Source organism: Etheostoma spectabile, chromosome 9 (assembly GCF_008692095.1).
Source record: "Etheostoma spectabile isolate EspeVRDwgs_2016 chromosome 9, UIUC_Espe_1.0, whole genome shotgun sequence".
Classification (NCBI taxonomy): domain Eukaryota; kingdom Metazoa; phylum Chordata; class Actinopteri; order Perciformes; family Percidae; genus Etheostoma; species Etheostoma spectabile.
The window spans coordinates 23,957,484-23,973,261 of record NC_045741.1 but is presented as its reverse complement, the minus strand read 5'-3'; the positions used below and the strand labels follow the sequence as shown (position 1 = coordinate 23,973,261).

General features: G+C 40.1%; 2 protein-coding genes across 3 annotated transcripts in view; both read left to right on the top strand.

The window, feature by feature from the left end:
• Positions 1–1,849, top strand: part of sft2d2a (SFT2 domain containing 2a) — a 2,650-nt gene extending 801 nt beyond the window's left edge. The window contains exons 3-8 of the mRNA XM_032526811.1: positions 535–620; positions 753–834; positions 1,104–1,139; positions 1,255–1,313; positions 1,388–1,417; positions 1,526–1,849. Of these exons, the coding sequence (XP_032382702.1) occupies positions 535–620; positions 753–834; positions 1,104–1,139; positions 1,255–1,313; positions 1,388–1,417; positions 1,526–1,565 (333 nt within the window). The 3' untranslated portion in view covers positions 1,566–1,849. The remainder of the gene's footprint in view (positions 1–534; positions 621–752; positions 835–1,103; positions 1,140–1,254; positions 1,314–1,387; positions 1,418–1,525) is intronic.
• A 1,804-nt stretch (positions 1,850–3,653) lies between these two features.
• The window catches only part of chd1l (chromodomain helicase DNA binding protein 1-like), a gene marked incomplete at its 5' end in the record, with an annotated part of 13,443 nt that continues 1,318 nt past the window's right edge, over positions 3,654–15,778 (top strand). For both annotated transcript variants that reach the window (XM_032526694.1, XM_032526695.1), the window contains 20 exon segments: positions 3,654–3,766; positions 4,799–4,905; positions 5,015–5,126; positions 5,222–5,253; positions 5,704–5,785; positions 5,908–6,070; positions 6,336–6,491; positions 7,467–7,559; positions 7,673–7,769; positions 8,729–8,802; positions 8,983–9,093; positions 9,766–9,880; positions 10,636–10,789; positions 10,912–11,101; positions 11,359–11,504; positions 13,345–13,508; positions 13,624–13,823; positions 13,930–14,028; positions 14,867–14,937; positions 15,147–15,261. In XM_032526694.1, coding sequence (XP_032382585.1) covers positions 3,654–3,766; positions 4,799–4,905; positions 5,015–5,126; positions 5,222–5,253; positions 5,704–5,785; positions 5,908–6,070; positions 6,336–6,491; positions 7,467–7,559; positions 7,673–7,769; positions 8,729–8,802; positions 8,983–9,093; positions 9,766–9,880; positions 10,636–10,789; positions 10,912–11,101; positions 11,359–11,504; positions 13,345–13,508; positions 13,624–13,823; positions 13,930–14,028; positions 14,867–14,937; positions 15,147–15,261 — 2,394 coding nt within the window.

Here is a 15,778-nt window from a genome sequence, read left to right as displayed (position 1 = left end):
CCACACAACGCTCTTTGGCAAGTACAAATCTCTACTTTCATCAATTTTGGGTCTCATTCAATTTTATAGCATTTGAAAAACAAAGTGAAGTGTTGTTGAAATAGTGTTGAGTAAAAGTTGACATATTCCAGTCTGTGATTATCATCAACATCCATTCATTTAATTTTAGTCTCAATAATTCCTAATTTCTGCTTTTTCTAACTCAAACATTAGGTATAATTTCCTATAAAAGAGGTTTGTTTGACCATAACTTCCCAAAAAAACTGTAAAACTAAAGTGTGACAAACATCGAACAAAAGCATCAAAAGTGATGAAATAAGGGACAAAAAAAGCCTCAGCAAACGTGTTGATTTTCAATTTTGACGGGAAGACAACACAAGGCTTAATTATAATTTGATGTTTTTTTTGGGGGGGTGCATTGGGCATTTTTGATTATGGGGGGCGGGCTGTAAATTACACCTATATGCTGCAGTTTAGGTGTCACCCACAAAGTCCAAACGCCACCAATCACCTGCCTTCATGTGTGTCCTGCAGGGGGTGGGGATGCTCTGGCTCCCCAGGATCGGGCTCACCATCTTCATCGTGTTTTACACTTTAGGAAACATATGTGCACTGGGGAGGTCAGTGTCCACAAGTATAAGAACTAATCAGATTAAAGCAGCTGGTGATGACCTTGTGATGGTTTTGTTTTCAGGAGGAATTTGTATTAAAATGTTCCCATTTTCCACATGTCGTGTTGTATGATCCAACAGCACCATGTTTCTGATGGGGCCGATGAAGCAGTTGAAAAGGATGTGTGACAAAACGAGAGCGCTGGCCACCGCAATTATGATCGTGAGTGCACCACCGCTGGTTTTCCATTCTGCTACGTTACGTGCCCATACTGCCCAATTTACCATGCAGGCCTCAGTCCATAGACTTCTAAACGTTGTGTACTTATTTATCCAGGAAATGTACTCAAGCACAATCACATGTTTATGGAGAGAAAATGTGCCAAAATTGAAATTTAGAATCCGCCTTTTTATGATGGATGATTCTAAATTTCAACAATCGAACACCAACCAGCGTGTTGTGAGTTAACTTCTCCCATTCATTCCTTTTAGACTTGCCTTGTGTTGACTCTCTGCGCAGCCTTCTGGGTGAGTGAATATAAAGAGTTCTGATCACTTCTAATAAATTAAGAACATGCTACTGTATTGATTAGCCTATAAGTATGATCTCTCTTAGCCAGCAGTTGTATTTTTTTTCTTACAGTGGAAGAACTTTGGCCTGGCTTTGTTATTTTGCATCTTGCAAGTCTTGGCTTTTGCCTGGTAAGACACGATTTCTGCTCATTGATTTGGTCTGAAATAATTTATTTGTGACATAAAATGTGCTTTGTCTGCAGGTACAGTCTGTCGTACATCCCGTTTATGAGGTTTGTCATTTTAACACCACTTATTCCCACATCAGCTGCAGAAATGTTCAGAACCAAACTGCCATTCATAACCACGTTGATGTCTGATTTGTGTGAATTCCTTTCAAGGGAGGCATTATTGAAGCTGCTGGCGGTGTGCATGAAGTGAGCCCTGTCTCAGTTCGGGGGGTTCGGGCCGGATGAAGTGGTTTTCAGAAAGGGGCCGGTCTCTTACTGAAGCTACTGAAACAGCCTCCTCGTGGCCCTGCCTCAGGGAGTCTGGGACTCTTCCTGTTTTATCTCCAAAGGGGTTTCTTTTTATTGTTTGCTTTGTTCATTGAGCTGATTGATATTTGGTATGTATTGATAACTTATACCAATTTTAATGTGGGCTTGGTTTTTAATGTGTAAATATCTTTAATAAATGAATGCAGTATTGGTTTTGTATATGAACACACGCCAGCCTCATTATTTCCACTGCTGAGAGGACACGAACACTTGAGCCAGAAAGACTGGAGAGGGGTAATATGAAAGCTTCATATGGCTGGAAATTAACAAGTGTGAACTGAAATAGAGTAAAGGAAAATTCCAAATACAGTCGGTTGCATCATTTAATGAAAGATTTGGCGCCAGAGGAATAGCCAGAAAGACCTAAAGGGCTGTAACAATGCAAAGGTGCACATGTCCAACATGTCTCAGAGAATAATTATCTATCCTGTTTATGCATCTTTTTCCATTCTTGTAGATCTCAACAATTTTTTTTTCACAATAAGAAATTGTTTAAATTGTTCTATAATATTCATTTGAAACACTAACGTGACATACTCAATCCTTGATTTACTCATATTTTGGTTTTAAATGAAGCCAATTGACACTCTGCACAAACATTGCTTTATTAGAAGTTATATTTAGTAATTTATATTTAGTAATAGTTATGTAATCGTGACGCTGGGCATCATTCAAAGATTTTCGGGAGTAATGCAGATACAGTGACTTTGACACCGTTTCCTGAAGGATACTTTTTTTTTTTCCAATATCAATTTTATATAATCCCATTTTAACATTTTAGGGTACAGTTCCTCCAGTGCAGAAATAAATAATCTGGTTCTGGTTAACACTGTATCTGAAGATGCATCATTTTAACCCAGATGATAACATTCGTTCACTTGTGATACAGTGTAGAGTTAAATTTTGTTTCTAAAGAGAGTCAAACATTTTCATATATTATACAGTATTTATTCCAGTAGGAGCTTATATATCATTTCCACATTCTGCTCCATAGTTTTTCCATTATATGCTACTTTTAACTGCACTACAATTCAGAAGAAACTAATCCTACTCTCCACATTAGCCTTCTCTGAATGTTAAAATAGGCTATAATATGTAATATCAATATTTGACTTTGTTTTGTGATCAAATATATATATTTTTTTATATTTGACATATTGAATAACAAGGTTCTAAAATATGATACACATCAGTGTCCTATAAAAAACAGTTTTCAATTTGCATAGGACTATAACTTGTATTTAAAAGTTATTAGCTCTACCACTGGGCCTAACCTATTGAAAATAATGCAAATGTCCAATAACCCTCATAACCTCACTTACAATAACACTACATAACACATAGTCCAAAGGCACGTTCTCCTTTTCCCTCTATGGTTTCAGTCTATAGTCTGAATAATATGAATTACTGTTAACAGCTGCTATGGTTGCACTCATAGACTGTATAATATGAATCCATATTCAGTCTATGGTTGTGCTCTGTACACTGAGCTGCGCGCCATGGCTACGCGCCTTTTCCCCAGCCTCACGTGACCAAAACAGGAAGTGTAGCTAGCTGGACCATTGACTTTACAAACGAATACGTCCATGGCAACAACACCGAGGACTCAACTTGTCTGAACATGTCTATTTAGCACAGTCAATGCTACCTGTTTGACCTAAAGAAAGTTGAGTTGAGATAGCCCTGTCGGTGTGGAAACATGGCGGACATTTTGTTAAAGATAAGAAACACCGTAGCAGCGAAAAAGAAGACCGCCGTAGCTCAGAGGGACTTGCAGAAGTGGGGGTTAAGAGGTAACTCATGAATTCCTTAACGTTGAGTTGGCTTCATCCAATTAGCTAGGATAACGTTGGCAAGCTAGTTTTTGTTTTGTGCTTTCAGACTAATAATTCAGAAAGTTCTTCACCTTGACCTAACGTTACCATCATTTCTCTGAATGTGTCCTGTTTGCTGGGGGCTCCTCATCCAGGGATCCAGCTGAGACCTTACCAGCTGGATGGTGTGCAGTGGCTCACCCAGTGCCTGGAGAACCAGCAGGGATGCATTTTAGGAGACGAAATGGGTCTGGGGAAAACCTGTCAGGTATGAGACCCACCACTTTCCCCTAGTGCGGTGGTTCCCAAACTTTTTCAGCTCAAGACCCAAAAGAGAAATTCGGTGTCTCCCCGGGACCCAAATTTACAAAAATACACCATGAATCATTGTAACATCTACATTTTTAAACTGTGGACAAAAGACGGAACAAACCATGAATTTAAATGTATATGAAGTATATTTCTTCCATTATAAAAGTAAACAGAAAAGGTCTCTATTCTCCTTTTTGTGTCTCACCCCTTTCTCAACTCATGTTCTCATCCCCTCCTAGGATAAGAGAAGAGAGAGAGAGAGAGATACCCCCCCCCCCACAGCATCTGAGCTGAGCAGACCAGTTTGGCAAAAAAGAACGCTCATTTTCATAAGATTGATATGCATGTTACTCTGCCAATTGTTGACCCAATAAAACGGGTCTGCGACCCATTTTTGGGTCCCGACCCTAAGTTTGGGAAACATTGCCCTAGTACAACAAATAATAACTGACTTTGTTTCCCAACACATTGGAATATCTGACCAGGACCCTGAAACTGAAGAAGCTAAATGGAATTGAGCCGCCATTCATTTTATTAATCACGCCTCTGCTTTTCCTACTGTGATATGTGATGTGATGTCAAAAGGTGCTCTGGGAAAAAGGGTTTTATGACCTGTTGTGATGTATGTTACTAAACACAATTACGTTTTAGGAGCTGAAATTAGTTGTTGTTTAAATCATTAGTTAATCAATAGAAAAATATTATACTATTTTGATAACTAATATATCATTTAAATAAAATGTCAAGCCAACTCCCTAGTTCCAGCTCCACAGTTAGGACAATCTGCTGCTTTTATTGTCTTATTTTTTTATATTTTGGAGTGTGTAAGTTGGACAACACAAGCAATATGATTACATCCCATTTGGCTTTAAGAAATTGTGATGGACATTTTTTTACTATAATAATGACCCGGGCACTGTTAACTGCGGTGTTAAAATTTGTCAGGCCTGCTTATTGATATTATTGTATTCATAACTTGTCCCTTCAGACAATCTCTCTGCTGGTGTACATGTCCGGAGCTCTCGGGAAGAAAGGTCCGTTTTTGGTGCTGAGCCCACTCTCTGTCCTGGAGAACTGGAGAAAGGAGTTGGAATGGTATAGTCACGTTCTTATCTGCAGATTGATAGTCTACTCATAGCACCATCCACCGCAGACTGTAAACTACGCATCTGAACTTCTAAACTCTGGCTTTACTTGGTTGCAGCTTCGCTCCGTCTCTGACTGTGCTGTGTTACAAGGGAGACAAAGAGAGACGGGCGGAGCTTCAGAGGGAGACAGACACGCAGGACTTCCATCTTCTGCTCACTACATATGAGGTCTGTGGCTATTTTGAAGAAAAAGAGAAGAAATTGACCTAAAGTGTCATATGTGCTAAAACTGACATGTTTTTTTAAAATCCTTTTCTTTACAGCTGTGTCTTAAAGATGCTTCATTCTTGAGACGGTGAGTATTTTCGGAGTTACAAAAACTATCATCAGAAGCTTTAATTAGATCTTTTGGCATATGTAGTAAAAATATGGTTTGGTTCTGTTTCCTAAAAGGACATTACCAGTGAAGAACATGTTAATTAAACCAAGTAATGCATTGACACCGTGGCTCCGCTCGGTGCCTAGCGCCCAACCAAGATGATTGTGATTGGTTTAAAGAAATGCCAGTAAACCAATGCACTTTTTTCTCCCACCCCGTAATGCTGTGTGGACTAGCCAGACCTTCCTGCGCAGTGCTGCGGAAGAGGGTCTGGCAATGCGAGACTATTAAAGTCTCTAGTTATAAATTTGCATAAAGTCATTTGCTTGCTAGAAATGGATCTCATTGTATAATTTTCGTAAAATAATTCCCTTTTTCCATGTAATCTGTACCTGCTCATCAGAACTTGCTCACTCTGCTCCTCAGGTGGAAGTGGAAGATTCTCGTGGTAGACGAAGCTCACAGACTGAAGAATCAGAATTCATTATTGCACAAAACTTTGACAGAGGTACTAATTAGCACCTGGTTTGGGCTGTCAAATATTTCTTTGTCTTTCCCACTAGCAGTTTAATTAATTAGTAGTTAGTAGTTCATTTTTTAATTAGTTTTCCCTGTTTATTTCTTGTGTAGTTTTCAGTTGGTTTTAGAGTCCTTCTGACAGGGACCCCCATCCAGAACAACCTGCAGGAGCTCCACTCTCTGCTGAGCTTCATTCAGCCCAGCATCTTTACAGCTGATGAGACGGACAGCTTTGCCAACTCTTACGCCAATGTACAAAGTCAACCTGCTCTCGGTATGGCGAACATCATTTTCGTTACTCTTTGTTACTAAAAATCATGTATCCAAACATGCCTCCTTTTCCAACAACTCCTCTTTAAAAACATTGCCATTAATGTTTAAAGGAGGAGTTGTTGGAAAAGGTAAGTTACATCAATTGGGATGTGTTTTATGACTGTACTTAATGTGCAAAAGGTCTGTTTAGCAAAAAAAAAAGTACATAAAGAAACCTGGTAATTGCTCATTTAATCCAAATTGCCATAATGTGCCTCTGCTTCTAGCTGCTGAGCTGCAAAGTGTCCTGGAGCCCTTCTTGCTTCGTAGAGTCAAGTCAGAAGTGGCTTTAGATCTGCCAAAGAAGACGGAGCTGCTGGTGTACCACGGCATGTCAGCCCTGCAGAAGAAATACTACAAAGCCATTCTGATGAAGGATCTAGGTGAGTCTTCTGCTCTGTGGTGTACAGCCTGACCAATACTGGACTTTTGAGGCAGATAGTGCTATCGATATTGGAGTTCTTTTAACAAAAATACATAAACAAACAATCTTAATAAGAATCCTTTAGATTTTTGTAACAGAGATCCATACAGAGAGAGGAATTTTACAGTTGAAATATCAACTTGTCATTGCTCTAGTGGAAAAACTATGCAACAGTCATACTGTCTCTTAGTCTGTTCGACAACCTCTTTTATTATATATATGCAATAGGTTAATAATGGCCTTTATAAATGCCTGGCCAATTTAACAGTCTAACTCTACTAGGGCTGTACCGATTAACATTTTTTGAGCTTCAAATGTGTTTGGTGCAGCTCTTATTGCAGGATACCAAAAAAATTCTAAGTTTTTCAGCCTTTATTTTGACAGGACAGATAAAGACATGAAAGGGGAGAGATGGAGGTAATGACAAGCAGCAAGGGGCTGCAGGTCGGAGTTGAACCCGGGACTGCTGTGTTGAGGAGTAAGCCTCTATATATGGGCGCCCGCTCTACCAACTGAGCTGTTTGGACACCCTATTGTAGGACAAATTTATCAAACTTTATCAAATTGTCTGAAAACAACACCAGGCTGCTACGGTATAACCATACACACCTCAGACAGGTTGAGATGGACGACATAGTGCTGCAGAAATTAGCAAGCGGCTAGTGGACATTTAGCAAGCATATTAAGCCCAACAAAACACCACTTTGAATTTCAGCCTGCATGCACATAAAAAAGGGAAGAATATTCAAATCCCAAATTTGAACATTTTCAAACAGATCAAACCCATCAAACGGATATTTTAATATTTGCATCCAGCCCTAGACTCTACTGTGGTTTACCATCGAACACCTTAGCAAAATGCTGGTTTTGGGGCACGAATCATCATAAGCTCAATCAATCATTGACTCACCTCTCATGAATTTTATTTTTTCAGAGGCTTTTGGAAATGAACAGGGCAGCAAGAACCGGCTGCTGAACATCTTGATGAACCTGAGGAAGTGTGTTAACCACCCATATCTGTTTAATGGTGAGATGTGCTCAGTGATAATTAAAAGCTGAACAACACTGATCTTAGGAACTGCAAATAGGATATTTAAGCATACGTTATACTTCAGCGGCTCCCCCCTGTTTCCTGGGCAGGTGTGGAACCAGAGCCTTTTGAGATGGGGGAGCATCTCGTTGAAGCCAGTGGGAAACTTTGCCTTTTGGACAGCATGCTGACTTACCTTCACAAAGGGTAAGTCACATCTACTTGGTATTGGGCTCCACCTGCTGGCAGTTACCACTGCTACAACTACTATTTCTAGTCATAGTTCTATTATCCTTATTGGTACTATAATTGCTACTGTTCATCGTACCAACTTCTGTAATTATTAGGAATCATATTTCTCCATATTTGTATCCGTGTCTCTGTGTCCCAACCGGCAGCGGTACTGGTCGCCCACCAAGAGCCGGGGTCTGACCCAGGTTTCTGCCTGGAAAAAAGAAGTTTTTCCTTGCCACTGTCTCAAGTGCTTGCTTTTGGGAGGGAAATAGTTGGGTCTTTGTAAATCATAGAGCGTGGTCTAGACCTACTCTATCTGTAAAGTGGCCTGAGAGAACTCCTGTTGAGATTTGATATTGTAAATTAGTTAGTATAGTTTCTTATCAAAATCGCCATATCAGCTGGTGCATAGTACACATTGCAAAAGGCTGCAACATATCGCAATAGGCATAAAACAGATTTGTTTTCTTAATTGACAGAAAATATCAGTAGAAAACTGCACTTTAAAATGTAACGTAAAGTGTAATGTCATTCTTTTTTTTAGTGGTGCCTTTAATAAACCAATATAATGGTCTATTTGTCCACAAAAGAAATTAAATGATTTCCTTTTATTTGTTTTAAATTCAACAAACAATTTGTTAAATTTTAGCAGAATACTGAAAGTAGCAGAACTGAGTACATTTTTATCTTTGTTAATGTATTGAGAGTACTACCATTATCATGATATTCAACAGCATTATTGCAAGTCGCATATTTTACTCATATTTTGCAGTCCCACTGTAAATAAAATAAAACAAAGTTTGGTGACTGCCACACCACATGACACTAGATGCTGACACAATGTACTGACCACTTGGAGCACTTATTTGTTGTTGCTGTCATATTTGAAGTCATTTCTTACTCTGCATCTTTTTTCATGTCTGTGGGTGAAGGGGCCATCGGGTCCTGCTGTTCTCCCAGATGACGAGGATGCTGGACATCCTTCAGGATTACATGGAGTACAGAGGTAAACCGGAGGAACAGGTGGACGGCTCAGCCTTGAAAAAGCGAGGCCCTAAATCACACATTTAACTGTCTGGTATTTCAGTGATTTTTAATCATCTTTCTAAGCCCACACTAATGGCCCAGACAGTTTTTTTTTTATTTGTCTTCCCAAAGGAGTGCTAAATAGAGCTTTTTTGTTCAGGTTATAGCTACGAACGTCTGGATGGGTCCGTCCGAGGGGAAGAAAGAAATCTAGCAGTGAAGAACTTCAGCAGCAAACCTATCTTTGTCTTTCTACTCAGCACTAAAGCAGGTGACTGAAAGCCTCAACTATGAACAGGAAAGGAAATTGTGTTCTCGTTATGTGTAGGAGTGAACTGAACCTTATCAGGTATCAATAATATTCATACTGTGCTTTTCAATTTACAAGGGATGCAGAATATTGGAAGTAGAGTAGAGTTTGTTTTTTAAAACTATTTGCATTATTGTTTAAGCTATTTTTCTGTTGAATTGAACCATGGTCAGTTGTCCTATACATTACAAACCATTTAATTTAGCAGGCTCTTAGATTATATAAATTGCTTAAAGATACTGACGAGGCAGCTTGACATAATTTCCAGTTGCGGCATTGATTTGTAAATATGATAAATGTCATGTTTAAAGGGGCTTAAAGTGATACATTTCTACTCCAAACAACATTGTGGCAGCAGTGACTAAGGTGCATAAATCTACGGCCGGGTTCATAGAACTAGCTGAGAGAGGAAAGGGTACTGAGATAAGAGCTGCGGCAGGATGACACTCTGGTGTAAATAAGGCCAGCGCCTTCCCTCACCATTTTATATGCACATCGTGAAAGTTAGAGGAAAACCTAATTTCCTTGGTTGTCACGTTGTGTGTATCATTCTTGAAGTGAGCATGTCACTCATAAGTGTGTAGTGTTTGGAGACATTGTGGGCTTTGGCTTCCTAACAAGCTGTCTTTGCAGGAGGAGTGGGCCTGAACCTCACAGCTGCTGACACTGTCATTTTTATGGACAGTGACTTCAACCCTCAAAATGACCTGCAGGCTGCAGCACGCTGCCATCGGATTGGTCAGAACAGGTGACAATTGTGAAAAATGTTTCCAAGCATGCTATACTACTGTATTCTAATTTGATTAGCTGTACTAATGACTAGGGGGGTCCTCTGTAGCTCTGGAGGAGCTTTCTGAAGTCTAAGTAAATAACCCTGATGATGTCATTAAGGTTATCTATAGTAAGGCTTAAAAATGTACTCCACTGATGTAGCATCACCCTCATGATGGACAGTTTAAAAAAGGAAAGAAAAAAAAAAAAGTATGTCAGCTCAGTTGAAAATCCAGATGTGTTATGCTAGTTGCAGCTGAAGCCTTAAGCACAAATGAGGAGCGGACTACAGAGATCTGATAAAATCTCTACTTTCTGACTCCACACCCACAGATGTTTATCATTTTCAACTTTGTCGATTTGACATTTTTCAGACTTAACACAGGAGTCACAAAAGGGTGTCTACAACTTGTTTCACATATGCAGTAGTACACACCAAAGACCTGTAAACAGCCTTTGATGTGGAACTTCAGTGAAGTTCCCCTTACAGACTTCAAATATTTGAAATAAGAACTGTGTTTTAAACTGAGTTTGAGTTTTGAAAGGCAAGGAAGGTCTGATGAAAGATGCTTGTAGATCTTACTCTATAATGGGGACAAAAACTCTGCCTCTGCTTTATTGATAACGGCCATTCTTCAAATCTGTCTCTCACAAATCCCCCGACTTAATGGATGGCAATACTAAATTGCTGGAGAACCCCATTAACTGTTGATTGACTGTGACTTATTACAGGCCTGTGAAAGTGATCCGCCTTCTGGCAAGAGACACTGTTGAGGAAATAATGTATTCTCGTGCTGTATCCAAGTTGCACCTCACCAACACTGTTATTGAAGAAGGACGCTTCTCTTTGCTGGACCAAGCTCAGTCAGCCGCTGCAGGACTGCAGGTTTGTGAACTTTGAACTCTACCACAAAAGCACCAACTCCTGTAGTTCCCAGTTCCTGTGTCTACCAGTTGTCTTTGTTCTCACTAATACTAGTCCCCAATCATGTTTCCTGTCTCCTACAGCTTAGTGAGATTTTGAAATTTGGGGTAGACAAGCTTTTGTCATCAGAGGAAAGCTCTGTACAGGATGTGAAACTGGAGAAGATCCTCGGTCCATCACGTCAGGGTCAGTGGGTGGATGAAGACTTCACCTCGCTCAAAGAAAAGCAGAAAGAGGAGGAGGATGAGAACGGCTCTGAATGTGACGGGCAGAGTATGTTTTATCTTTAAAGTCGCTTTGTTCATTGTATGTGCATGAATAGTCTGAGTATTTAACCTGGTTTGAGGTTGAAACGCAAAATTGAGTTCACAGCTTTGTTGTTAGACAGATTGTTCTGGCACGTAAACATCTCACTTTTACTTTTGTTTTTTCATCTAATTTCTAGTGGGTTCATATTTCCAAGTATGAGCAGAACTTACTCTGCTTGTGATGCATAATAACAATTACTATCATACTGTCCCATCTTTTAGACCACATGTACTACTTTGAGGGGAAAGACTACAGTAAGGACCCCAGCTCTGAAGACCAGATGAGCTTTGAGTGTTTGCTGGAGGAGCAGCTGGCTGAGTTTCAGAAAGCTGCAGGAGAGGGACGAGCTCTGCGACACAAAGCTGGAGTAAGAATCCGTCTCCTTCACTCGCAACTCAATTTTTCAAATTTGACAGCATTGAACGTATTGGTTTAGCGCCAGGGTGTACATACTGTGGGGCAAGTGGCTGCTCTTGCCTTAGTAGGTTCTGGTTGGATATGCTGTAGTCTTGCATTGCCAGACCTTCTCTCACAGCACTGTGGAGGAGGGTCTGGCGAGTCCACACAGCATTCTGGGATGGGAGAAAAACACGCTCTGGTTTATTGGCATTTCTTTAAACCAATCACAATCGTCTTGGGCAGAGCTAAGCGCCAGACGGAGCCCAGAAGTAGTTCTAGTCCTGCAACAGAAAACTGATTGGACAGATAGTCTAGCTAGCTGTCTGGATTTGTTCTGCAGAGATCTGAGGACCAGGTAGCCATAGTCCTCCGATTGGACAGATAGTCTAGCTAGCTGTCTGGATTTGTTCTGCAGAGATCTGAGGAACAGGTAGCCATAGTCCTCCGATTGGACAGATAGTCTAGCTAGCTGTCTGGATTTACCCTGCAGAGATCTGAGGACCAGGTAACCATAGTCCTCAGATTGGACAGATAGTCTAGCTAGCTGTCTGGATTTACCCTGCAGAGACCTGAGGACCAGGTAACCATAGTCCTCAGATTGGACAGATAGTCTAGCTAGCTGTCTGGATTTACCCTGCAGAGATCTGAGGACCAGGTCTATAATCCCAGAAGTGGAACGTCGTGGATATAGACTAGCTATGCTGAAGAAGGGAAAGTGTCATCAAATCATTTAAAACATACAGTACGCGCACAATATTATATTATGTATATTGCATGAAGGACACTATTTAGTTTATCCAAGTTTTTAAAGGACTTCATCTCGCTGATCTCAGCCTTCCTACTTTGTTGAACTTCTAACATTTGTGTAGATGATTATCTTTCACGTTTCGTCACCAAACTAGACACTAGTTGTGGCACTAGGTCTGGTAAACAGCCTTTATTTAGGGCATGATGGTTGATGTAAAAACCACTGAATAAGGTCACATTCATACCAGTAGTTTGGTTGTCTTGGTACACACACATTAATACAATTAGTCATGTTATTTGTTGTCTTATGCACATACATGTGCCCAGCACACATATAATATTACTATGTCTTCCAAAAGTGTTAAATCAAGTTACATGATCATATAATGAACAATAAAGCATAAGATGGACTTTATCTTCAATTTCCCTTGAATCACATAACAAGGAGTCTTTTTCTCTTCAGAGAGATCTTTAAACCTGTTTGTTTCTGTAGCTAATAGGACCTGAACATAACTGCACACAAGAGGTATTCAACTTTTGGTTAAAGTCTTTTTTACACAAGACTTTTCACTGCAGTCATTTTTCATGAGACGGTCTGTTCAAAATTTAGATAAACAGATCATATTTCCTTTGACAGATGATGTTTTCACCTCACTAATTCGTGGCCATGCATTATGTCCTAGTTCAAAAGGAAAATTAAGGTGTAAATCAAGCCAAAGTGTGTTCAGGTGCCTGATTGCATCTGCACTTCCCTCAGCTTTAAGGCTTAATTCATTTCTTCCACTGATCCTAAATGGCTCACACAGGACACTGGACTTTATGGGTTAAAATAATAAGCAGCATGGCTGAACGATTAATCGTTTCCAAATCAAAATTGCAATTTTGAAAAGAATGCTGCGAATTCTTTCCGAATTTCCTGTTATTTATGGAACACCATATGAAACAATCCATAGGCGCGTGCTGTCCACTCCTGGTCAGATATCTGGGAATGCTGAACTACACAAAATGATGATGACCATACATATTTGACTACTGGTGTGATTTTCTCTGTGTGCGCCCAGCTTTCACTGTCGGTGGCCCTCGGGATGCCGACGAGGAAGAGGAAACCTCTTACTGAGGCTGAGCTGGAACTGAGGCGCCGGAGAAGAGAGGAGGCTTCAGCCAAGAGAGCCAAAATTCAGGAGGACCTGAAGAAGAAGCAACAAGAGCAGAAATACAAGAAAAAGTAAAGCTTTGTCAATTTGTGCATTTTTCTTTCACTCCCAGTGACTTCACCCACTGGGCTCAGACACTTTAACACAGTTTCTCTTTTTAATTTGGTGTGTTTTCTTCTCATGCAGAATGGGGTGGTGGGAGTCATGCGGCTACAGATCACCGTGCCTGCCGTCTGTGGACAGGGAAGAAGAAGGAGAAGAGGAGGAGGAGGATGATAGCAGCGTATGCTCCACAGACTCGGACAGCACGGCCATCCATTACATTCTTGGGGACGTTACCCGTCCTCACGCCGCTCAGGCAGACGCTATCATCGTCCACTGTGTTGGTAGGAAACTTGTTTTACCTCACTGGTAGCATAGCAACATGCCACTTAGTATGATTAAAGAGATAGCTGGTCTCTTGTTTTTGTCAAAGTGATGATTTGTGTGTAGATGACTCAGGCCGGTGGGGCAGGGGAGGCCTGTTTACCGCTCTAGAGCAGCGATCAGATGAACCACAAAAGAAGTATGAGTTGGCCGGCAAGATGCAAGGTAAGATCAGCCATGATTACAAAGAAACTGAAGACTCTTTCTATTAAACCTAACGTCTGGTTGACATAAGGATGAACACTTAACACCAGTCCATAGTGTCAGGATCATCCCTGTGCAATAACACCAAGCATCCACCTTTCAGTAGATTGTATATTCAATAGTGTTCAACACATAACTTCCTATCCACCTACCTCAGATATTTAATAATTATTATTTGTATATTTGCATTGCCCTATTGTCTGTTTATAATCCTCATATAGCCGTTCGTCTACAATTATGTTTGTACGTACAGTATGTGTGTATGCATATGGATATATATCAGAATCAGAAGAGGTTTTATTGCCACAATAAGTACATTTATGTGGAATTTGCCTTGGTGAAAGGTGCATACATAAACAAACATATTAAACAGTAATATGAAAAACAATAAATGCAGAACAACAAATATATACATAGAAAGTAACTTTTGCATAAGAGAAGATCAGAATAAGAAAAAGGTGGAATAGGTTGAGTTCAAAATTTGCAAAGAACATATACGTAGTAAATGCAATGGGAAGATCCAGGATGAAGGTTAGTGTATGTGTGCATCTATACACTTTTGTATATATACAAACTCATATCTGTAAGTAAAAGTCAAATGTTAATGTTTACCTTGTTCTGCTTTGTTGTCCTTGTTTTAGCCAATCTCTATTTTGTGTATGTACTTAGAGGAAAAAAAAAAAAGCTGGAGTCAAATCTCTTGTGTGTGTTTTCCTTGGCCAGTAAAGCGTATTCGTACTCTGACATAAATGAAAATAAGTTAGAAAAATTTAAAGTGTGAACGTATCAATTATTTCAGATTTGGACCTTGGAAATGTGCTGCTCTTCCCCATCGATGACAAACAGTCCAGAGTAGACGGCCAGGATCAAGTAGGTTCTGATTAAATGAAACCAAAGAAACTCTCAGAACTCTGCTACCTGGAAATGTATGCTTCTTCCATGATATGTGCTTTTTGCAGATGTAGTGATCAACAGTGTGACACACTGGGTTTGGTTTCAAGTGTGGTGACAGAATTGTGAAGATGTGGCATAATAAGATAATGACTTATGTTGTTTCCATCTCCTTCCTGTCCCCTCAGTTAGCGCTAATCGTGGCACAGCAAAGAGACAAAGCAAACAACTTGTCTGGGATCCTTCTCACCGCTCTGGACGAAGCTCTGAAGAAGATTTACACTGCAGCCAAGAGACAAAAGGGTACAGGCATTTAACCAAAAGAATAACCTCTCTTTCAGCTCGTCTGTAAATAGAGAATTTGCAAAATCAGGATATGTTTACAGTCATGTCCTCCGTGCTAAAATGGGCACCTCACGTTCAAAAACACATGCTGATAATTAAGTCTCTGTGAGGACAGACAAAAGGAGGAGCATGATGAAAGAGGTGTCTTAATGTTAGACTTGACTGACGAGATATGCACGGAAAGCCGTGTGTTCCCTTACTGGTGTCATGGTGTACGCATGCTAACATTGTACAAACAATTAGTGGAGAACAATTATGAGAAGAATTTAATGTCCCTCAGTGCATTCTACACTAGAGGTGAACACCTGAAGCTAAAGTCACTTCTCTTTGTTTACCACGCAGTTTCATGTTATATGATATAAACTTTAAAACTTCTTCTGTTCAGTTCCAGCGTAAGGTGAACAGGTACAAATTAGCACCCTCCACCAGCCAGATGGTGTTCAAATTTGCTTTGCTTCATTTACCAGTGTAAAAA